General features: G+C 37.7%; 1 protein-coding gene and 1 long non-coding RNA gene across 10 annotated transcripts in view; one reads left to right on the plus strand and one right to left on the minus strand.

Annotated features, from left to right (window-relative positions):
• Positions 1 to 14,002, plus strand: part of LOC130159174 (uncharacterized) — a 39,827-nt gene extending 25,825 nt beyond the window's left edge. The window contains exons 10-13 of one of the 8 annotated variants that reach the window (XR_008825640.1): positions 5,936 to 6,115; positions 10,977 to 11,082; positions 12,980 to 13,153; positions 13,795 to 13,993. This is a non-coding gene — a long non-coding RNA (uncharacterized LOC130159174). Of the gene's footprint in view, positions 1 to 5,935; positions 6,116 to 10,976; positions 11,083 to 12,979 lie in introns of all 8 variants that reach the window. The other 7 variants (XR_008825641.1, XR_008825645.1, XR_008825646.1 and 4 more) reach the window with 7 other exon arrangements.
• CDH13 (cadherin 13) overlaps positions 1 to 23,533 on the minus strand; it is a 509,494-nt gene that overhangs the window by 13,493 nt on the left and 472,468 nt on the right. The window contains exons 11-13 of one of the 2 annotated variants that reach the window (XM_056360499.1): positions 20,534 to 20,676; positions 7,227 to 7,460; positions 5,752 to 5,967 (exon numbers count right to left, since the gene is read on the minus strand). In XM_056360499.1, the coding sequence (XP_056216474.1) occupies positions 5,752 to 5,967; positions 7,227 to 7,460; positions 20,534 to 20,676 (593 nt within the window). Of the gene's footprint in view, positions 1 to 5,728; positions 5,968 to 7,226; positions 7,461 to 20,533; positions 20,677 to 23,533 lie in introns of those variants that run through there. The other variant, XM_056360498.1, reaches the window with a different exon arrangement.

Consider the following 23,533-nt stretch of genomic DNA (forward strand, 5'->3'; position numbering starts at 1 on the left):
TACCCCCTACCTCCTTTCCACAGCAAAACACTCCCTATCTTGGTAGTTTTTGAAATTCTAGCCAATATAGGGATGTTTTACTTCTCAGATATGGGAAAATTTATCTTGCAAACTGTCCTAGTCTTTCTAATTAAACTGATATTTTTTTTAATTAAATGCCACGCTCTGAAAGGAAGAAAATTTCTATAGAAGATTAAAATATGATCAGATAACCTAAAAGGTAAAAAAAAAAAGTATTTTTTTTTAGCAATTTCACCTGTTGGGAATGGTCCTTTTTGGAATATATGGAATAGGGATGAACTCTTTTCTTGGGAAAAACAAAAATCCTACTAGCTGCGCCATGAAAAAAATACGCTACCTGATTTTCTAAAACTAAGCCAAGTAACTCACAATAAAGGCTGAAAACTGTGAATCTGCAGGTAACAAATCTGCACTTGTAATGGAAAGAGCAATGACCTTAAAGGTCTTTTCCATGTGAAACCTGCTATGATTTGTCTTAGTCTTGTGCCATTCAAGAATGTGTTGCTTCAGTCTTCAGATGTTTGATATTCCTGCACAAATAACATAGGATGTACAAGAGATACAGATGCTTCTCCTGCTTTGAAAAATGAACTGGGTGAAAGATAACACTGCAGTTTTAACTCCAGCTGTCTATGTTCAGGTAAATTCAAATCCACCAGTTTACTATAATTTGAATTTTTGTGATAGTTTAATACCAAATACGTAATTTTCAAGGGACAAAAAAGAAAAAAGAAAAAAAAAAAAGACATTATTTCTATTTACCCTGTAGCTGCATTCCTCAAATCAGAAAAAAAATTATGGTGTGGGATAGCAGGCATTAAACCAGGAAAAGTTGGTGGAAATTAATAAGTTAAATTCAAGGGTGTCACTAAGGCTTCTTTGCAATCACAGTACAGACATCTGTGCAAGCCTCTGTTTTTCAACACACCTGAGGCCTTTCACCCTCAGTTTAACAAATTAATTTCAATGTAGAGACCTCGAGCTTATTTAATTTCTTCATAGCAGTATTTCCCCCCCAGTCTCTCACCTTACATGCTGTTCATAATAATGGAATACTTTAAGCGCAAATCAACTTAGAACTTTGTAGTCTGCTGGCCATGTTAACAAAAAGAAGTTTCTTATCAATGGATGACAGTCAACTAAGATATCAAAAATATTTTATTTTCAACATGAAGTGTTTGAAGTCTAGTCTTCCTAACAAGAAAATTTAAGGAAAATATTATTGCTAGTGTGACTGAGTTACTAATAGAATTGCTCTGAATTCTGCTTCTTCAGGACATGGCTGTTGTGCTTTTAGTTCTTCTTTTTCCCTTGATTCAACACATTTGAATCTAAATTGATCTTTTATGCTGGTAGAATATAAAAGGAAACATTAAATGCAATTATCACTCTATGAATATGCCATTAAGTGAAATAATTATTGTCAAATCAAAAGTCCTGAAAATGCAAATATTCTTTTAAATAATGTTATAAACAATTTGTAATTGCTATAAAGTATAGTTCTGCCAGCTAGAGAAGTTATTTCGCAGTCTCCCATAGGGCCTGGGGCAGTTTTCATTGCCAACTTCATTACAACAATATACACAAATCTGGTTTTCTCTTAGTCTTTCACTTACTTTTTTTTTTTTTTTTCTCAGTCACCTGTATGTAACTTAAGGCCTAACAGTTCTTTGATGCATGCCTTTGATTTGGCTTGTTCTGACCAAGTTCCATATGGAAAATTACTCTGCCATGTCATTGCCAGTGGGCAAAAAGAACAGCTTTACCAACCCCTATATATCTTGAGAAGAGATTGCTGTTAAAGGTTTTCTAAACATATTAATGACAACTTGTTGTGAAATTGATGATAAATAAAAACTTTCAAGGTCCGCTGTTCTCCTTTTTAGGTCTGGTTCAACCAATACCCAAATGAAATACCAGTGACTAATTTGCAATAAGGGGCACATTTCCCCCTATCTCTCTCTTCCCACATCCTTATGGAATGTTGTAGATACTCTCTTACTAAAAATGATCAGGAGCCTTCCAGAGGGAACTTGTTTATAAATCTAGTCTTATTGAGCACATCACTTTGGTTACATTCATTCTGAAAAGGAGCTATTTTACCTGCGTCAGTTGAAAACATGAGGTGACTGAGATGACAGAGCAGTAAAGGACAACACGGACAACCTCAGACCCAGCACCAGACAGCTGCATAACACAATTTCTCCCACTTTTTGTCTTCCTCAAGTAACTAATTTCTGCAGTCTTTCTTCCTGACTAGGAAGCCAGATCTATTTTTTTTGATCCGTTCTTTTAGAATTTAGTAATTCAGGTTGAGCAAAATTTAGTACATTTTGGTTCTATCTTTCCTCCAGTAGTGGCTGGGAAAAGCTAACAGAGGACAAGATCCCACTACACTAGGTCTCGTCTTAAACATCATGTCTGCAATAATGACAGCCTTAATATTCTCTCCAATATTTATTAGCATGAACTATTAGAACTTCAGAAAGTCCTCTACTTGTTCACTATACATCTTCCCAGCTTGACTTCAGTGATTCCCAGTGGTAACAAGTTAGGTTAAATACAAAAGATGCACCTTTTTTTCAATCAACTCTGTATTCACCATCTTTTAATCCCATGAAAGACGTTACTCTCTTGTTGTGGAAAACCAGCAATCTGTCCACATACTTTGGCATCCTGTATTTTCTATTTCTGACTAACAAGAACTCCTAAATATTTCTTCTTCCAAGTATATCTACCTTTCCAAGGGCTTCTGGGTAACTGCAGTCTGTATCCCATTATCCCTCAATATACTGAACACAGTAGGGCTGCTACAGAGTAAGCAAAACTGCTCCTTTTTGCATGCATTACAGTTTTAATCAGGCTCTTCAGTTCTATGCTCAGATACTTCAGAAATCTACCACATATGACTTCCTTCATGATTTATGAAAAAGGCACATATTCTAAGTATAGATAATAATTGCATCATTTAAATGATAATACCAAGATGTTTTGTATGGGGAGGAGATTCATGCAGGGCATTTTTACCATGAACAGCTCTTTCATAAGGCTATCTATCCTCACAGCAGATGTCAAATACAAAAAGAAATACTTTGGCATGAATAACAAAGTTCATTTGACTGAAGGATTTACCTCCTAGGAACAAGAGCCTCATAAAACATAAACATTGGGAGCAAAGTGAGCCACGTAAGGGCTTTTGCAAAAATTAAACCCATAACTTGCCACTAGAAATGGGATGTTTCATCTGTTCAATAAGCACTAAAGTTCTCTTTGTTTTTATGGCATCGTAATCTTTGATTACTCTGATAAATATTTGGACTATAGAAAACATTGCAATGGAACTAATCGCAGTTATAAAAAAACCCTATGTGTGAAAATGAATTGGGAATGCAATGATACCAGCACATTCTAGAGAAGTTCAAATACAGAACGACATTATTTTAACTGGCTCCTGGCCTCATTCTTTTACGTCTCCATGTAGCCATTTACACCTGAGGAAAATGGTTATGAAAATTGTTATGTGTGCTGGCTTTGCATAAGCATGATAAGGTGACTGTACCAGACATGGAATAACCAGCCTCACTTTGTGTCACTGGCTGAACCCAAACCCCACAACTGAATAAGCAGAAAATTTTAACAAAAACCGTGGTCCTGTGTTGAGGATTAGGTCTCCCCATGCTGAAGTCTATTGTGGAATTCACACTGTCACTCACAACAACCATGTATAAAACAGCCTCTGTCCCAAGAGGGAGATCTTTCCTTCCCCTTCCTTTCAACACACCTACTATTTCTCTTTGTTTTGGTTTTATTACTCAGATAACAGAAACGAACATCATCCTGCTGGCAGAGTATGTGCGTAATCTTACTCCACTCTTTGTTTAAAATTACAGCTCCCTCTATACTTATTACAGTACTCTGAATGAATGTAAGGTATCAGAAAGGCTCCAGGCATGTCTGTATTGTTCACAGTGTAAAGACTCTTCAGTGCTATTTATTCTTTTACAGTAAGAGAGGGAATCCCTGTCATTCAGAGCACCATTCAGGTGCCAGAGGCCTATATGCTGCCCACAGTCCAGCTGGACAAGATCTGTTAATCAAGAGGAGCAATGCAAGAAGAGCTTTCCAGTCCCTAAAACTGCTTTTTAAAATTCAACATAAGGAAAATGGTCAGACTTCTTTGGGGGATAGAAGAAAGCAATGCGAATACTTTCAAAAGCAAAAAGCTTTTCTCTACCTCATTGTATTCTGAGCAGATGCATTAATGTAAATAAAGTTCAAGTGCAAATCATGTCAGATATGAAAGTAATTGCTGTGGTGAAAGTCATGCCTAGTATAGCACCAGCAACATTTATGAAGTAGTAACAAGAATATATTTGAATCAATGGGCTGCATATTTATATCACTGATGTAACAGTGTCACGTACTGTCAAATATTTTTAACAAATTACTTCTAACAGCTGAAGTCTGTATTTGGTTCCAGCAGACTGCACCCAGAATAACTGAGCCAAAGCCAGTGGAGATACTTCAGGTGTCACTGATTGGAACAAAGAACTTGAATTCGCACTTAGCATTTATATAGTCCTTTTCATCTTCAAAGAGCATCACAAACATTAGCTAGTTCTAATTCTCTTACAATGACCTTCATGCTACCCTTTTGGGATAAAAGTAATATATTATAAGACAAAACCTGACAAGATGTGTAATCAAGCATACAACACGCCTCAGATGTGTAAACTATCTCTGCCTTGACCTCTATCTCTGCCTCATGGTAGATTTTATCTCATCAAGAATATAAGGCCTTTCACCATGACTCAGGTATTAATTCACCAGACAATGTATTTTACTAACATAGAAGTATGATAATAATCCTTGAATAACAGATTTACTCTCATAGTTGTAGGATACTGCTATTCCTTTTTAGCAGACAAGAAATAAAAAATAACACTGCATCAAAACTTTTGCTGGAAGCCGCCACAGGACAAGCCAGGGACATATCTAACTTAGATGCTGGGATCCCATGGCTTTGAATTCCTACTGTTCAGTCGTTTTGGGATTATTTAAAAAAACAAAACAACAAACAAAACCAAAAAAACCACAAACCACCTCCTTCCAATTCAAATTAGGGATCTTGTCTCTTTTAGAAAGCTTTCTCAGAAGCTTCCTTTACACATCAGTTCTCTCTGCCCTCCAACCCCAACTTGCAATTTCATTATCAATTCTGGATGGCTCTAAGCCCAGAATCTTGAATAAGTTCCTCATGTTCCAGTTGCTTGCGCACTTTATACAGAGGAATAGATTGAAGCAGACAGTACTCATTTTCATGGTGACCCTGAACAGCTATTGTTAGAAGTACACCTTTAATCTCCTGTTTCTGTTCTTGAATTGAATTCAAGTGGGGAGAGATGAAAGAAAGTGTCTCACAAATCTGCTACTACAGCTGGTGCTTCTTAGTTTATCATATGCTAGCTCTAATTCCCTTTGATTCTGCTTAAAATTATTGCTTCTCTTTTTTAATTTGACAACCAGGCATTTGTTGCTATTTTTTGACTATGAAACCCCCTCCCCTCCCTCTGCCTTATAGCTACTTCCTCAGGAAAAAAACCACCAAAATTTACTGCATTATGATATCAATGTATGAATTCAACTTCTCCCTTGGTAGGTTTGCTTATGCAGCGTACAAATGAGCAGCTAAATAATACTTCATTACTTACAGTTCAGGAAAAGACTTACAAAATAAACTGAAGAGTGAAAGAAGGATAAGGGTCATGCTGATATGAAGGGCATCAGTTGCACTGCAGTCCATTTTGGATTTCTTGCAGGAACACACTTGTAATTTCAGTTCTGTGTTGTTAGTCAGAGGTGGTTTTCCAGAATCTGTCACTGAGATTGGGATGTTGTAATTGGCCTTTTTCAGGTTTTGAAGCAGGATGACCTGGGCATGAGTATCTGCAAAGGATAAGGGGAAAATGAGCCAAAGAGTGGTTGTTTGGAAGGCAAGAGGAATCTGCAAATACCAGACGTGCCACAGTTACTCATGGAAATTAAGAATAAAATGAGAACACTCTAAGGAAAAGATTAAAGAATTGAATTGCAGGTAAGAAGAGGCAGTACAGAAATTCATTCATGGGCTGAGAGCTAATTGCAAACTTATTCTAAACCCCATCAAAAGAAAGACTTTGAAGAGCCCCTTTTGTTTGGTCTGCAAATTATTAGCAGAATTTGCCTGTGGAAACTGATATACTAATGAAATGTTGAGGCATCTCATCCCCAAAGCAATACAAGAGGGAAGAATACATCTATTTCCTAAAGGAAAAAACTCTTCTTGCAAGGAAGTACAGGCAAAACTGCTTCCCCAGCTTGACTGAGAAGGCAGTAAAGGGAAGCAATGCCCCTTCAAATTCACAGATCTGCTCCACCTGAGCAATAGTGGCTCAGCTCTTGGTACCCAGGTGAGTGCCTTAACTCTTTTAGGAGGTTTGATGTTTGGAGAACAGCAAAGAAAATAACACCTCCACTTGCAAGTACAGGCATCACGCCAGTCTTTAGTTTTTTCTAAGAAGAATATAAAATTAACTGCTAGAGATTTGATAGTGACAGAGATAAATGATACATGCTAGAAAACAAATAGAAATAATCTACATTAAAAACAAATGTAGTACTTTGTGCCCACAATTTGCCATACAAACCTTCTTGCAACTGCATAGCATGTGCTTTGACCCTTTTAGCAATAACATATGGTCCCAGTGCATTTGGGCATTTTATTTGTGAAGACTCTGTACTTAAAATCAGGAAAATTTTCAGGTACATTGCTAAAGCCCATGAAAAAGTTTCATGCTGTCCTAAAGCAAAGCCTTGTGCATCTCATGCAAACAAATTCCATGCCATGAAATGTGGCAATCTTTGCAAAACTATGCCATTAGTTGTCTTTCATACAAAGCTGAAAGAGAAAAGTTTGGTCAATGTAATGAGAAGAGGAGAAAAAGTTCAGATTTCAGAGAAAAAGCAGGCAGGTGGTATGTCCCACCAGGCAGCTGGTCCGAGCCAAAACAGCATGGTGTAAAAGCTGCAGCAATGGGTCCATCCTGCAAGACTCATGCACAGCTGCTCCTGAATTCACATAATGGGTAGCCTCAGGGCGAGTATACTGGGATGTAGAGGTGGGAGGACCAAACGCATAAGGAAAAAAATAAATGTAATTGACTTACTGTTAAGCTTGGTGATTCTCCACAATTTTTCTGGGCCAGATTGCTTACTCAGTTCAAATTTGAAGGGATCTGTGTTGGGATGAAGGTCTTTGTCTGACGCTCCTAGTACCACTACCTTGAGATCTTTCGCATCGTCACAAACTTTTGCCAGTGTTGGATAAAGGGATGGGACATTGTCATTGACATCCTGCAAGGTGATGTGTAATGTTCCTGTACCTGTAGCAGGAGGGTTACCTATACGAAAAAAAACAAACGCATGTTTATTAAATCATAATTCCATAAACACTTCCTCTTATTTGTACCTGCATGCTTGCAGAGGAAATAATTTTTATAGTTCTTACCTCTGTTATATGAAAATTATGGCTTTAAAAACCTGATGAGTCGGTATTGTAAATTTGTTGCTGTATTTTCAGAATGCAGACTGCCTGATTCTCTACAGTATGGATAATTATTCTAAGGAAACCTCTGGGAGAGGAATATTTTGAAGTTAAAATGAGATTAGGACATGAATAGATATCTGGAAAACAATCTGTTCATAAACACATACTGAGAGAAACATAGTAGGAAACATCCCCTAGATAGACAGCACGGCATTAAAATAATCAAGAACAAGACAAGTAAGAGGAAAAATGAGAGCAGAGGGGAATCAATTTTTATGGCGGGTGCCCATAAACAGAACAGGACCAGATCGTTCCCCAGCAACCCTTAGGGCCACATTTAGTTATGTCAGCAGAAGTGAAACCTGTCAACATGCAACTCTGGAAGATGAGATCTTTTATCTACCCAGAGCCAGCCTGCGTTAGCAGTGGAGTTTCAAGCTTTCCCAAATTGTTTGTCAGCCTGCCTCAGCCCTGACCTGAAAGAATCAGCTTCAGAGGTGTGTATGTTGTTTATTCACCATGGTACTGCTACAAGCCTTTGTGCCAAGGCTGTGACTGACAAACCAGCCGTGGCACTGCCAGTGTTTGTAACGTCTGCCCACTGGGAGCCAGACTGAGACTAGCACCTCATTTCAGGGAGGTCAGAGAGGAGCTGACAAGTGATAATAATTTTTAGTCACTACAGATGTGGCCCATGTTGAGCCAGTAACCTACTGCTTTCAGTCTAGAGCTCAGTATCTTATTACGGATCCCTTTGCCATCCCATTTTACGTGATCCAAGATTTTTAAATGCACATTACTTCCTTCGTTGTATACTGTACTTAATAATTATTTCTCCTTTGAAATGCTGCGCTTCTGGTTTGTGTTATTCGTTCTGCTGGTTTGGTACACAAGATCTATGATCTCTGCACATCCCTTAGCTATAAACACTTAGCAAGTAGAAAGGATTCAAGAGGTTGCACTTAACCTGTAAAGCACTAGTGCAGTGTGTCATGGTAGTTTTAAGTTTAGCACTGAAAGAGGTGCACTTTAGAATAATTACCCTGCCTATAGCAGCCCAATAAACTATGGAAATACTGCTGCACTGTGAGTGCATCCTAAGGGAGAAGTAAATACCCTGTGGTCCAGATCTGATAAACTACTAAGTGTAGCAGAATGCAATTAGTCCTTTCAATAACAAATGTTACTAATGGTGACACTTCATCTGTTTCATGCACATAGAAATGCTTAACAAAGGCAGAATTTTCATAGTTCTTTAGCTTCCCCCCCGCCTCCTCATCCTGCACTTTGTCATCAGAAGGGTTAGGGTTGAATTCTTTTTAATGAAAAAGAAATTATTTTTCACTTTTTATTGGACTAATTGAATTTGCAGAAAGACTCCAATACATTTTTTGTTCTTGATATGTTATTAAGTAAAGTCATACGGCAGAATGGATGAAAAGACATTTGAGTATTTGAAATATGATCATAAAAGCCAGCCTTTCATGCACTTAATTAAACTGCTGTCTTTAATTTTGAATGCATTATTTCCACACTGGACTGATAATGTCTTATGCACTGCCCTTCTTATCTTTCTCTGAAGTCAGTAATATTAAAATCTGCCTTTTGAAATTAAGAAGCCAACAGCATTATGAACGTACTGTTATTTTGTCAGACGCAGATATGGCTGCATTTTCTCTGCCGCGCAAATGTTTCACTCTCTTTATATGGCTTATGGGCCAGTCAACTATTACACACAAATCGAGAGAAAGGAAATTGCTTCTGTCCATTTCAATGACTTATTCTCTGGTTGGTTTATTCATAATGATTTAAACAAAATCTTTTGGTGATTTATGAAGACCTCCAAAAGAAAAATAAGCAAATGTCAAGGTCATAAAGTGAAGCTTGTTAACACGCATGTCATAAAAAATACAGCAAGAAATGAATCAATGAAAAATGGTCACAACATATCCATTGGGAATATATGACTTTCATAAATTTGACAGTATTATGCCTTTGAAATAATTAAAAAAAAATCCCATGATCTCCAGACTGCTTTGGTTTTGAAATGAAAGATTTCCATAGCATATTTTAATTCTGAAATAAAACTTCTCCTGATTTGTATTGTAAAACCTTGTGGCTGAAAGCACAATTAATGCATAAACCAAGACACAAAGGGTTCTGTCCAACAGCCCTTGGGAGCAGCTTTTCAAAAGAGCTTTGCCCCATTTTTGTCACTGAACTGAATTGGCCATTCCTCCTGAAGGTGAACACTTTAAACCTTTAGTTGTCTTCAGAGTCATTTGGGACAGAGATATTTTCAAAGTCCTGCTAAGCTCCGGTAAGTGTCATAGCTGTGATTATATTATGGCAAACATGGATGAAACAGCATTACTCGTGTGTGTAAAAAACTAAAACAGAGACTGAAGGATGCTTAATTTCATACTGCAAGAAAGTGAAATCTTGGTATTTAATCCGGATTTAATACGCTAGGGCAAGGCTGAGAACTTTAATAAGTTGCCTTCATTGAGACCAACACGCAAATAAAATCTTTCAAATTAGGTCTGTGGGACTGAAACTTTGGTCAGCAGCACTAAAAACATACAGATTCACCTTAGAACATGCTACAACTGGGAATGTGCAATACACTTATCTGAACTGGATCAGGACTGGTAATGTCTTCATATCCTGGCATTAGACTGCATACAAAACTACTAATAGCAGCCTTCAGTTAGGCAATAGCTACTGCTGTTGTAAGATGCAACAAGTGAAAAACAGACTAAGAAAAGTAGTTCTGTTCTATGGGTTAGAGAGTGCATAGAATATGATGAGGTCTGTTGTCTGGGAGCTAGAATCTGCAATGCAAGGGACTGTTACCACAGTATGTAGATGCTAAATTGGATTTTAGTGCTATCAGCATAAACCATGTTGCTACCTTTAGTTAAAAAAAAAATAATATAGTTTCAAAAGAAATATTATAGAAACAGAAGCTTTGTGTACTTCTGTATACTTGAATTTTAAAGAAAAGCCATGTAGAATCATATTAGAATTATTAAAGTCTTAAATTTTAAGCCCTCTGCAGGAGCACACAGCCAAGAAATTTGAAAACTGGCATTGAGTTTTGGTCCAAAAAATTCCCGTAGGAACAATGATGACATTTAGACATTTAACTACCCAAATGACACTGCCAATCAGGTAGTTAGTTTCTTAAAAGATACCAATTATGCACAATGATGGCCATGGACTAAGATGACATTTCTCTTAAGTATCAAGACTTTCATAAAATGGCATGTCTAACAAGCAATCATATGGTTGAATGGCTGATGATGCATTTAATCTAAGCATAACATTTTTATGGACAGGAAGAACCATTTCATGTTCCACTTTCTAGTTTTTCTACAGAAATGTGATGCTATTGTGTACAGAGGTCTAATACGGCTGAGCTGTGCTCCATGAAATTAAAGACAGTATCTGGACTGCTTTGAAGCTGAATTAAGGTATTCCTAATCAGATCACATTGAAATACCAACGGCTTTCATTTTTTTTTTTTGAAATGACAGCAAAAGTACAGAGTTAGGAATTGCCACACAGCAGAAGAGATTTTATCTGGTATGTCTCGCACAGTAAGAAACCAACCACCCCTAAAACAACAGTGAAAGCTGAGAACAATTTTAGAAGTATCCAAAGAAAAAGTCATGATGTGATGGAGGGTTGCCTACACAGCACCTTACTTCTTTACATGATGTAAACACACTTTCACTTCTAACTTGCCTTCCTACTGTTAGCATCGTAGAAGACAGATAGAAGGATCCATGCTGGGTAAGTCCATAGCCATGCCTCGGTGTCTCACAGTATCGCGTGCACACATATCTACAGAGGCTATGAAATAGTCATTGCAGATGCGAATAACAATGTAGCTTCAAATTATTAATATGAACATTGGTTTTATATGTTTTAACTCAAAGTGTAACTTTCACAGAGCATTTTGAGGTCATACATTTTTTCACTTAATGGTAAGGAAGCCTTGGGGAACACAGCACTGGCCACACTGGTGTCTGGGCCATATCACCCTGTTATTTTCACATTCAGTAGTGGTTTTCCTTCACTAAGTGAGCTCTATCAACAGCAGCAAGAGTGGGAGAAAATTTAGGCACTTCATTGTAGGAATCACAACAGCTATGTTTAGACAATCTATTCTCTTCTAGGAGTACAGCTGAGCATGAGTGTAGTTAAAAGTAGCCATCCATCCACACTAAATTGCCAGTGTTTACTTACAGAAGGTGATGGAAAACATTGTTCTCAACTGGTAAAACATTTTCAAGGTAGAAGAGACGTTTAAATGCATCTCAAAGAGAAAAAAAGTCAGGAAGATTTAATCCTTATCTTCCAGCTTTTCCTTTCTGAATTGCAGCAAATCTCAAGATTAGCCTAAACGAACCCAATTATGTTTTCCAAGCATTCAAAACTGTAGTCAGAATTTAGAAAATGAACACATTTGGACATTTGAGACTGCGGTGACTTTAGACTGTCCTTGAAAATGAAGATGCATATTCCTTAAAGCAGTAAAATGGTTCTTAAGAACATATCCATGTAAAACAATTGCTTGAATGTTGCTGCTTAAAATATTAAATCATATTCTCTGGTCAACAGACCACCCAAAATTGAAGAATTTTTTGTCCATCCTACCTTGAGCTTTCTGAAATTTTTAAATCCCTTATTGGAATAACTGACGTGTATTTTGTAATATTTTGTAATATTTTGTGATTTTTTTCTTCTAGAATTTGGTATTTAAATTTGTTTTATTTTAAGATTTGAAGGATCTTATAAGCTAAACAAATTATATGTAATAAGAATATTCATCCAGGTAAATAAAATTTCATGTAATTCTTCAAGAAATATTTCCTCGTCTAGTTTGATTTTTTTTCTTTTCCAGTTTGACACCAAACCTGACTAAATAGAACAAAATAGTTCTAAATAGTTCTAACATAGAACAAGCTGTACAAGGGAGAACAAGGATTATCAAACACAAAAATGTACATTTCCACACACTGGGTGAAAATGGGCTTTAAATAAATCAGATGAAAGTCAGTTCACTTGTAAATAATATAATTTGTTTAGTGGCGTGGCTAAGGAACAAAGCATTGATAATCAACTAACAAGAAAAATGCTGGTCGCACAAATCAGAAAGTGTTAAGACTGGGAGGCAGTAAGACTGTGTTTTCAGTTATATTTAAAATGTTCACCTAGTGGTATCAAAAGCTAAACATAGGAAATCTTCTCTATTTAGAACTCTAATGGTTTGTATCTTGGTCATTACAGCAAAGGAATATTTATGTAAAGGCATTTACATAACAAAATCTAGTGAGAATGTAATTTTTAACTTTTTTTTTTTAGAACATCAGAGACCCTGGATTCTGGCAAAACTTATCAAATTTCCAAAGAAGAAAAGTAAACCATTCTAGAGTGTCCAGCTGCCACAGATCTAAGCCACAGTATTGCTGGAAGCCAGAAGAGTTTTTAGGAAGAATGCAGCATGAACCGTCCCATTTCACATGGTCATTATCAGTGGTAAAAAGACTTCTGTACTCATTTTTCTTATTAAATTAAGGTTCCAGCACCATCAAATTAATACATGTTATCTATGCCCTTATATGCTATGATGCAGAAATTACAAGGCCATTTAATTCCTAGAGCAAGCAATAGGGTATCAAGTGCCATATAGATTCCCTCTCAAGCTGACAGAGTGGAAATTAATTTCTTCAAATTTTCCTAGAATATTTATGGTTTACCATTTAGCAGCAGTTGTTAAATCACTATCACTTCAGTGGCCAAGAAAGCTCAATTCCAACTTTTTTTCCCACTTTTACTTTTTTGCTGGTTAACAAAGTTAAGACACAAAATGAAAGAAATTGCAGTAAGAACAATTTTTCTTCATATCTGAGCAGGAAAAAAAGCCTTTGAGAATGTGGGTTTGCTAATTTCTGGCACAATTACCTCTCCTCTGAACCATCATGAATAAAGCCTTATCTCTTAAAGCTTCTATAAACTATATCTGAATCATAGTCATATTGAGGTCAATTTGGAATGGCAGTGATGCCTACAGAATTTCCTTCATTTTATTCCCATGTAACTAACTGTAAAATGTAGGACCTAAAATGCCTAGGATCTCTCCTTGGATGTGGATTTTTCACCAAACTTTGTATTTTCAGCTTTGTATTTCCCTGAAGGAGAACACAGCAAGCAAGGAGAAGAATAAAGAATTAAAAGAACATGTTCTCTCTTTAAATTACTTTAGTTCAAATATAGACAGCAAGAAATAATGTTGCATGCTCTCTAATGATACTATTATGAAAATCTAAACACAAATTTATGTATCCTCCCTCTTTTTTTTTTTTTTTTTTTTTTTTTGGTATATGTGTGTGTGTGTCCCTGCTCTTTTTCTGATCAGAAAATGTGTGCATACTAGGTGATTTGGTAGCAGGTACCCTCACTGCTGGCATAAATTCTGTTCAGACAGGCATATTCCATTACATTTTTTCTTCAAGCTGAACTCTGTCTATGGTTCAACCAAAGGACAAAGAACAAGTAGACTGGGAAGATACCAAGATTTGGGTGTGCTGCTCAGAATCTGACATATTTGAAAACTGGTGTCATAAATGCCATATGCTGACATTTTATATAAAAGAGGTCTCAAATTTCCCACGAGTTGAAATTTCATGTGCATTTTCGGTAAGTATTGCCATATAGATATTTTTAAAAATGTGTAAAATAGTCTTTAAAAGTTATAATCCTTCATTCATTCACTGAAATAATATATGCAGATCCTATTTTTGAGTAATTACATTTCAAAAGAGCACAGCTCTTTCAGCATATCAAATTGCTACTGACATATGCTATCCGTCTTAAATACTGTTTTCAGCATTCTAATTTCTTTTTCTAATCATGAGTCCGTGATGACAAATTAAAACAATATTTTGTGTGCAATTCATATTTTACTGAAATTTAAAATGGCAAGAAAAGGATGAGTATCCAATTTATTTTCTCTTCCCAATTAATACAGCAATTAAGATAAGGGGTATAAAACTGGCTTAATTGGGTTGCCATGGCAACTAATTGCCTGATTTCTTCAAAAATAGCATGTTTTAGGTGGAATCAATCTGTGGTAATTTAATTATGTACATCACGAAGCAAGAAGACAGGTTAGATACACGTAAGGAAAAGTTCTAATTGCAATTTTTTTTACACATCTCTTTGTTACTCCAGTTTTTTCTAGATGTTGCCTGCTACCGTTCATTACACATAGTGCAGAATGGTAATTTTTCTTTTTAATGATTAAGAATATCGAGACTTGCACATTAAATGAGATTCAGAATTGCTTGGGTGTAGTTCAACTGGTCCTTGGAAACAAGGAAAAAAGTGAAAACTAGTCCCTGACTCACTTCTTCCTCATTTTGCTTTGCATGTACAACAGGGAAATTAAAATAGTGCCACTCAGCTAGGCAACTTATATATGTGCCGCTGGCTACAGTCATACAAGCAACACCCACATTGGTTTTGTTTTTTAAATGGCCAGTGTAGCTCAAGGCAAACACTGAAATCACACCAATCTAGAATCAGACCTTTGTATAGCCCTCCACACCTCTCAGCCTCTGCCTTGCTCACACACATGTACTCCACTGAGTAGAGGTTACCGCTCCTGAAGCTTATTTCCCGCAACTCAGCCCTCCCGTTGGCCACCCTGCCTGTGACGGTGGGTGCTGCCCTGCAATGCTTAGCATGTCAGGTGCTGGAGATGGTGATGTCATGTAGGGAGCAGACCACTTTCAGAGAAGAAAAGTTGTTTTCACTCACGCAGTAACAAGAAACAGCGCTGAGTGTGGTTTCGAGCATTTAAAGACACATCGGTTAAAAATTTGAACCCTTAAGTCCATCTCTGAGTGTCTTTGACATCTGGAAGAGACGGCACATTTGTAATGACATTTATCCTTCTCTATGTTTAATGTAGTAGAAGTACTTATACTCCCAGTTTTTGTCACAGTAGCTCCCTGGGGATGAGAAGAGCAGGGGAGGAAGGTGGCCCGCTTATACCAGGTGAGACCATCTGTCTCGGTGGGAGACCACCGCTGCTGGCTTTGTGTGGGTGACTGCACCAGGGTGGCGCGGGCAATGTGAAGCTCCTAAATGCATTTAGCCAAAGCAGCAAGGCTGGCTGTTGTGTGCCATCACCTGTCACCAGCAGCTGACGTACTTGAACAGCATAGGTGGTTTTTCCCTGAATCACACAAACAAAGGTAAGCAAAGGTTTTTTTCTAGAGAGATAAAGTCACTTGATGGGGATATTAACTAGAGTATCATGCCCCTCTACAATAACATGAGTGCTTATTGCATAACTAAGTTGAATCTGGACATACTTTATTATTCATCCCTCTTAAAGGAAAGGGAGAAACGAGTTTTAGCTTTTTTTTAGATTTCACACATTTTCCAGACATTTTTTAGCTTCACCTCCAATTTTTTCATGTTTTTCTTCCCCTTTACTTTTTATAAATACTGACTCAAACTCTGAGAAAACAGGAAAAAAGACTGTTCCTGGAGCGTTTTCAGCATGACTGACCTTATGAGAAAAACATACAGGTATTCTGCTTCATGCTAATCATCCCCAGAACTCCACTCTGTATAAACAGAATCTGTAGGAAGACACTACAACATGGTCACACAGCAAATCTGGAAGATCTATCCCAAGCAGATTTCTCAAACTCAAGTGATTTCTTGTCTGTATTTAACAAATGTATGTTTTACAGATATACTGCCAATAATTGCACTGTATGCTTGTGAGACTGCATTGGTTTTAGCTATTAGAATCCTAAATTTAGGAAATAAAATGATCACCATTATTGCCACTCTTGTTAATTGAATGAAAACTATGGTGTTTTTCAAGTCTGCATAAAACTGGCTTTGTCCCATTGTGAGCTCATTCCCAGATTAAACACAGTTCATGACACTTTAATGTGTTAGCTCTGCTTCATGATATTTCCTACCAGTGTTTAATTTCTTCTTTAATAGACCGGAGACTCTATGTCCACACAAGTCATTATTAAAAAGTTTTCGAATTCTAAAACCACTACCTTGATTTTTACTGAAATTAAAAGAACAGAAAAAAATAGGGCATTCATGCCAAAAAGTCCTTTTTAAAATGAAATTTCCCCCCAATAAAGGGTCAAGCATTATTATCTATAAAATTTAATACTGTGTCCATCAAATTTACTCTTACACATTGTTTCAGTTATGTCTGGGAAAGTACAAAAACTGTTTAGGTCAGAAATAACATAATTCATACTTAACTACCTTTCTCTGCAGTTAATCTGATAATGCTGAAAAATAATATCATAAAGTTAAAAATAATATCATAAATAACTAAAAAATTTCCTGCAGTGGAATAACTCCATTTTCTGTGGTCCATTCATGGTTACTGTCCTACTGGTATAGAACTGGTTTGTGATTTAATGAGAAAAGATAAAAGTCGTGATGGATATATATATAAAGAACTACCAAGCATGTTTACTTCCTACAGAAATCGTCAACATTATACAAATAAGAAAAACGCCCTGTCACTGGTCCCCTGTGCTGAGGCATAATAACAAGAAGCCAGCACCTGCTGAAGCCAAAGACAGATTCTCTATCGACATCAGTGAAAGGGTATGGAAAAAGTGTCACTGTGAGTTTTGTTTTCAGCTGTACGCACTCTTCACCCAAGACAGCACACAAATATAAGGTTGTTTTAAAAAGAAGTGATCATGGAATATGATGGAACAACAGTATCTTTTCTGTAATTATAGAAGCTCTATATGCTATGAATACTAATAGAAACTAATATGTTTATTCACTGTTTATAGTGTATGGCTAAGGTTCTTTAGCAAGTCTATGGTCCAAGGTTTTATTTGATTTTAGAACCTCACCTTAATCTAAATATTGTTAAAAACCAGTGCAGAACTCAGGCAGCCTTCCGCAGCAAGCATCATGTTTGCCGTCCCTTATACTGGCAATTAATGGTGTTAGTGCTAGTGCTGTCAGAAACAGAACTTGGGGAAGGATGGATTAGGCGCTGTCAATACGGCCACAGGGACATGCAGACGTCTAATGGAGCTGGCTTGTCTAGGAAGCTTTGCAAGCACCAGCGTGGTGCTGGGCCGGGGCTGAGGTGCTCTGTTACATTTGGAGCTGTGCTGGGTACCAGTTCACGCTGCTGTGCAGTGGTCATCAGCTGAGCTCTTCTATATTCCCCAGTTAAGGAAAAGAAAGTCTGTGGCAGCTCAGGCTTCCTCAGTGCATGTGCCAACTCATCCCAGATTTGATTTAGATATAAGATGATAGGCCAAAGGAAATAATAACATACACTGAATGCTTTTGAAAAAAAATATCTCTGATTAAGTATGGGGTTTTTTTCCTCTCCTCCCTTTTTGTCCCAAGTCTGTTCACCCAAGCAAATTACTTGCTTTATTGGAAATGCCTCTGAATTTTCAATTTATCACCCTGCCTCATTTGGCAGTTCTTTATCCTGCCTTTCCTGCCCTTTCACATAAAAGTCCTAACCATATTCACCAGTATTGGATAGGCTACACTTACTAACCTGAAGAAAGAAAATGCTGTTTTAAAGAGAACCCATACAGTTACGTTCAATCTGATTTTTGTCTTTTTTAAGTTAACATAACCTTCTTTTAAAGTCCTGAAAGAATTTGGTATTCATTTCTTATTATTCTACCACACTTTGGCTTGTTGTCAAATGTAATATCCCTTTTCAAGATGGACATTAGCTATGATGGCTGGAAAAATGAAGTGGGTTTTACCGCTTTGTTAGTTGGCATTATCAGTGGCCTGGAAATAAATTGGGGAACACCTTCCAGGGATATTATCAGTGCCAGTCGTAACTGCAGAGGACAAGGCAGACCCCCAGACCTGCCTGCTGCAATCAGTTATAAACCATCGCGGGCTGCTGTAGCCAGAGTCTAGACTGACACTTGTGAGCAGCAGCATGTCGGTGCACGCAGCGCCGCTCACTCCATGCCTGGAAGCAGTCCAAGCGCAGTCGGCCAGTGTGGGTGCTGGAACTTGCCTGTCTCCCCCTGCCCCCCCCCAGTGCAGCGGTGCTCCCCCGCAGCCCCCAGCCCCGCGCCACCGGAGGCAGGCACCTGCCTATGGCCAGGGCTGGGGCTCCAGCGGAGCTCCTGCTCCTCTCGAGTCCCGAGTCCCACAGATTCCACTCTTACATACTTATGCAGACCAGCTGAAAATTTTTCCAGTTACCAACCTGCCTCTGTGTTTTACAGTCTGTTCGGTAATTAATCAGGTGTGATACAGACCACAAGGTTAATACTAGCTACTTCAGTTCTGCTGTCTATTGACACTTTCACATGTGGCTCAGGTACATGCACTGAAGTAGTGCAATACTCCTAAATTATCATTATTAACGCCTTAGCATGACAGTACTAAATACACACATGTGGTTTCTAATTACTTCATTCTAAGAGGTCAAAAATGATGGAGCAGATTAGCCTCTGTGCTCACAGTACTGCAGGATTACAAATAATCACAGGAACAGCCGCTTGAATCAGATGCTGACTCAGTACCTCAAGTGAATAGGATTCCTTTTCTCTAGCCCACGTTAAATATCTTCTCTTGCTCTGCTGTTCAGTGCGCAGACACCTTTCCCTTCTCTCATTTTTCCAGAATGGAAAATTCTGGGTTTTAAGAGGGGTCACCCAACAGGGAGGATCTTGGCTTAGAATAGATGAGCAATGTGCATTACTACCCTAAGTGCAACTTAAAGGCATAACCCCAAATCCACTTTCATTCAGACTGGTTGCCACAGCTACAAATATTCAGATTCTTGTTCCACCTATTCTCTTTGAGGGTACTTGTCTACCTTTAAAACATGCAGGTTTGTCCTTTTGATATTCCCTCAATAACATTATCTTGAATTTTTACTTTCATTGGAAGATGACATTTCCCAGGGTACCAGATTTTAGGATGCATTTAAAAAAATCTTTATCTAATAGCAAGTAAAAGACAGAAATAAGTTGCACTACATTTTTCCATGGAAATTTCTTAAGAAAAATGTGTTTGAATATATAAGTAAATCATCATCTCAGCAGATTTTTTTTTTCTTTTATACTTAAGGCAATATTTTCTTTTTCCTGTCAGGCCCTGCAAATGTTCCCTGAGTCATGTGGTTACGAAAATGTAGAATTACTCTCCTAAAAAGAACATTTTACAATTCATCACCAGGGCTAAACCAGCTGCAGCTGTGAAAAAGCATTAGCATATTAGCTGTTATATTACAGACAAATCTTTTATTTATTTTGTGCCTTTAGCTCTGGAGATTTGGAATGTTCAGGATTTTGTCTTTCTTTCTCTGCTCCGAAGTCACTCACTGAATTTTCACTAGATAGTATAATTTTGATTATATTTGACAGAAGGAACTTTAATCCACACAATATGTAAAAAATATTGCATTTTAACAAGGGTTTTTACTTATGTTTTTATTGTCACTGTCATTGTATTGAATCAAATAGAACTCAGCATATCAGGGGATGAGTTGTTATTGGTATTTAGGTGCCTTAGGCTTACTAACTGCTCAAATATTATGAAAAAATTAACTCTGATAAAGCTGATTTATTACTTTCCAAGGATGTTCACAGACAATTTGCATCTAGCAGTGAGATCTCAATGTAGGATTAAATGTGTGAGATGTAACCTTAAATCAGAGCTGTTCTAAGTTTGAAGGTTTAAGTTGATTCCTTTATTTTCCGTTTGTCACAAAGATCTCCGATATCTTTAGCTGGCACCTAGCAAAATGCTGAAGCATATGCTTAACTTTGTGTGTGCACCCTTCTGAACAATACAATTCAAGCAGGAAAAAAAGTCATATACTTAATGAATATAATAGTTACTCACCACTGTCTATTGCCAGAAAGAGAGCAGTGTATATATTATTCTGAACGTAAGGAGATTCCCGATCCAGGATTGCAGTAGTGCTGATGGTACCGTTGGTAGGGTTGATTTCTAGCCAGCCTGCTGGATCCTTGAAAACCGAATACCTAGATAAAAATATAGAAATTATTAACAAATTAAGTATCTAGACATAAAACAATTACATTATTGCAAAAGAATATGGTTTTGCACTCTCTGGCTTTCATGGGGTGGATCTCTTAATACTTAAAAAATAGACTTTAAACCCTATGCCTTCCCTTTGAAATTCATTATTGTTAGGCTTACCTGACAGATGGAGAAACAGAGAGGTTTGAGTCAATTTCTTTGGATACATATGTCACAAAGCTTAGTACAGAAATCAGTGTTTAAAACATTATGTAATACGTGTTTCCTACTGCTGTGTTATACAGCCAGAGCACCTACGTACTTTCAAGGGACCTCTGCATCAACACCGGTAGTTGTAGACTTCTCACAGTCTCTTCTTTTTCCAAACTCGAAATTCGGGCTGGACTAGGAGTTATATTTTTAGTTTGTATTTCAGGTGTTTTTCATTTTTTTATCACAATTAATTATTTTGGCTAAGACTGGAAATGCAATAAACCGCGGGGTATGGTAGCAAAGAGAGTTAGACTGTGGATTCATTAGGTCTAACAGGAGCTGGTTTTAAGCGACCCGGTTTGCACACATTTGTCTTGCAGTCTGTGATCTGTAGTTCCCTGCTTCTGGTGTTTTCAAATAGATGCTCAGAATCTTGGAACAGTTCAACCACATACATGTTGTCTCAGTAAGGATTTGAAAATGCTGTCTGTCAAGGTGCCTCGACACAAAATTCACTGTCAGGCTTTCTTTGCATTAATCTGCACACTCTGACACTGGAAATGTTAGAGAGATTGTGGAGTTTATGCACTAAGAACTTGCCCTACTTGACTGAAGTAATAACCAAAAGACTTTTCATGATTAGGGACTAATTCTATACTCAGTTAAATATATTAAGTAATATAACAAGACAGAGCTGAATTAACTGGTACCAATTCCCTCTCCAATGAAATGTAATATTTTGAAACAAAACTCCAATTGTATAATCAATACTTAGTATAATAACCTGTTCATTCTTTTTGAGGTGAATTGTTATAGATCATAAATGGCCGTACCATCTTCTATAGACATTTCAAATTACAAGTAATTGACGTGAGACCTGTTAATTGTTTAACGACTATGTGCCCAGCCAGTGCCTCATAGTGGCATTCATCTAAAAGGTGTCCTTTGTGATAATGTTGCTAAAAATAATTTATCAGTGCAACTATTTCCTGAGGGAATAATCAAAAATAAAAGATTGTTAGTGAGGTAAAAATAAAAGTAAGCAAAATGAAGTAAAACGTCAGTTGCTAGAAGAAGAAAGAATAAATTGCAGGCCAACAAAGACAGACACGTTCTTATTGAATGCTTATTTCAGACGCTTGCTTTAGTCTCCTGTGCTGTCTAGAAAGCGGAAAAATAAGTTGTGGTTAGTTGCTAAGTCCCTCTAGCAGGCTGTTAAGGGATGTCCATTATCATAGCTAACAACGAGAGGGCAATGTGTGGCTGTCCTATCCAGCTGCCTCTGACCCCCAGTCCTTGTTTCAGACCTCTCAGTCCCATATAACTAACTTGTGCGTTTTCACTGTCCAGGTATGTTGATCAGGCAGAGTTTGAGAACTTTGGATTTTTCCTGGGATCTCAGAAAAGCTTGGCAGAGCCACAGGGCTGAGCTGTCAGGTGTCCGAGATAGCCATTAGCACCGTTCATTATACATGCAGCAAATTTTACTGTGTTTGAGCACTAGGTCTGATCGTTGGCCAGGGGTAAAAGGAAAACAAAAGCAGATGACTTAGTGCATGGCTTAAGCTTAAATTCTGTCATTAATATGGCACTGTAAAAGACCATTGAATGAACAGAAGTATGGATCCTTCCATCCCTCATCCCAGGAACTTCCCTTCGAACATTTGAAATAATGCCATAGGAAGGTGTCACTAAGCAAAGATGCTTCCCCCCACCCCCCACCCACCCCCCAGATTAGAATGGATTTGGCTCATAATAGCCTTTGAATAATAAATTTTGGGCATGGACACTGTACTGTTCAGCAGGAAGAAAACTTAATTGTTGAAAAGGGAAAAGTTCTGGGCAAATTGTTTTCCTCATGCATAAACGAGGCAGTGCACAGACAGCTACTCAGGTCTGAGAAAGACAGGCCAGAAACATAGGCACCTTTTCCCAGCCCACAGACCAGGTACCCATTATAACTGGACTAGCTGGTGCCTCAGGAAGCACAGGGCTCCAGAATCCCTGTGAATTTGCCATGTGGCCCACAGGCCCATTTAAATAAACTATTCTAAAGATTGACATTATACTTCAAAGATTGATAAAGTGCTCATAGAATCATCTAGGTTGGATTGCCTTTAGCAGAAAGCCCTCTCAATTCATCAGAGAAATACCTCTCACCAAAAAAAAATCATCAGTTGCCATGAAATTTCTTTGGTGTACCTCCAGGGAAAGTGATACCATCCTACAGAGATGAACACGGCTGATCTCAGGGGTGCTGACAGACAACACTCCACACGAATGCCGTTCCTCACCAAGATTTTGCTTCAGGTTTGAAAGGTGCAACCTCCTCAGGGCCACTGAACCAGGGTGACTTTTCCATGGTATATGGGAACACACTGGTGTCCAGGCAGCCAGTGTCAGGATCAAAACTTCAATATAGACAGCCAGGAAAAAATTCCACATTTTTATGAGGTATTATTATGTTAAAATAAATTAAAGGACAAATTTGGAAACCAGAACCTTTTGGAATTTATGAGAAAATGAGGCAAATACTAAAAAAACTGGCTTATTCATGCTTCCACAAAAGTCACTCAAAATTTCACCACTGGCTTCCCCAGGAGCAGACATTATCCCTTCAGGAATATGTGGAAAAGAATCAAAGGC

Source organism: Falco biarmicus, chromosome 15 (assembly GCF_023638135.1).
Source record: "Falco biarmicus isolate bFalBia1 chromosome 15, bFalBia1.pri, whole genome shotgun sequence".
In the NCBI taxonomy this organism is placed as follows: Eukaryota; Metazoa; Chordata; class Aves; order Falconiformes; family Falconidae; genus Falco; species Falco biarmicus.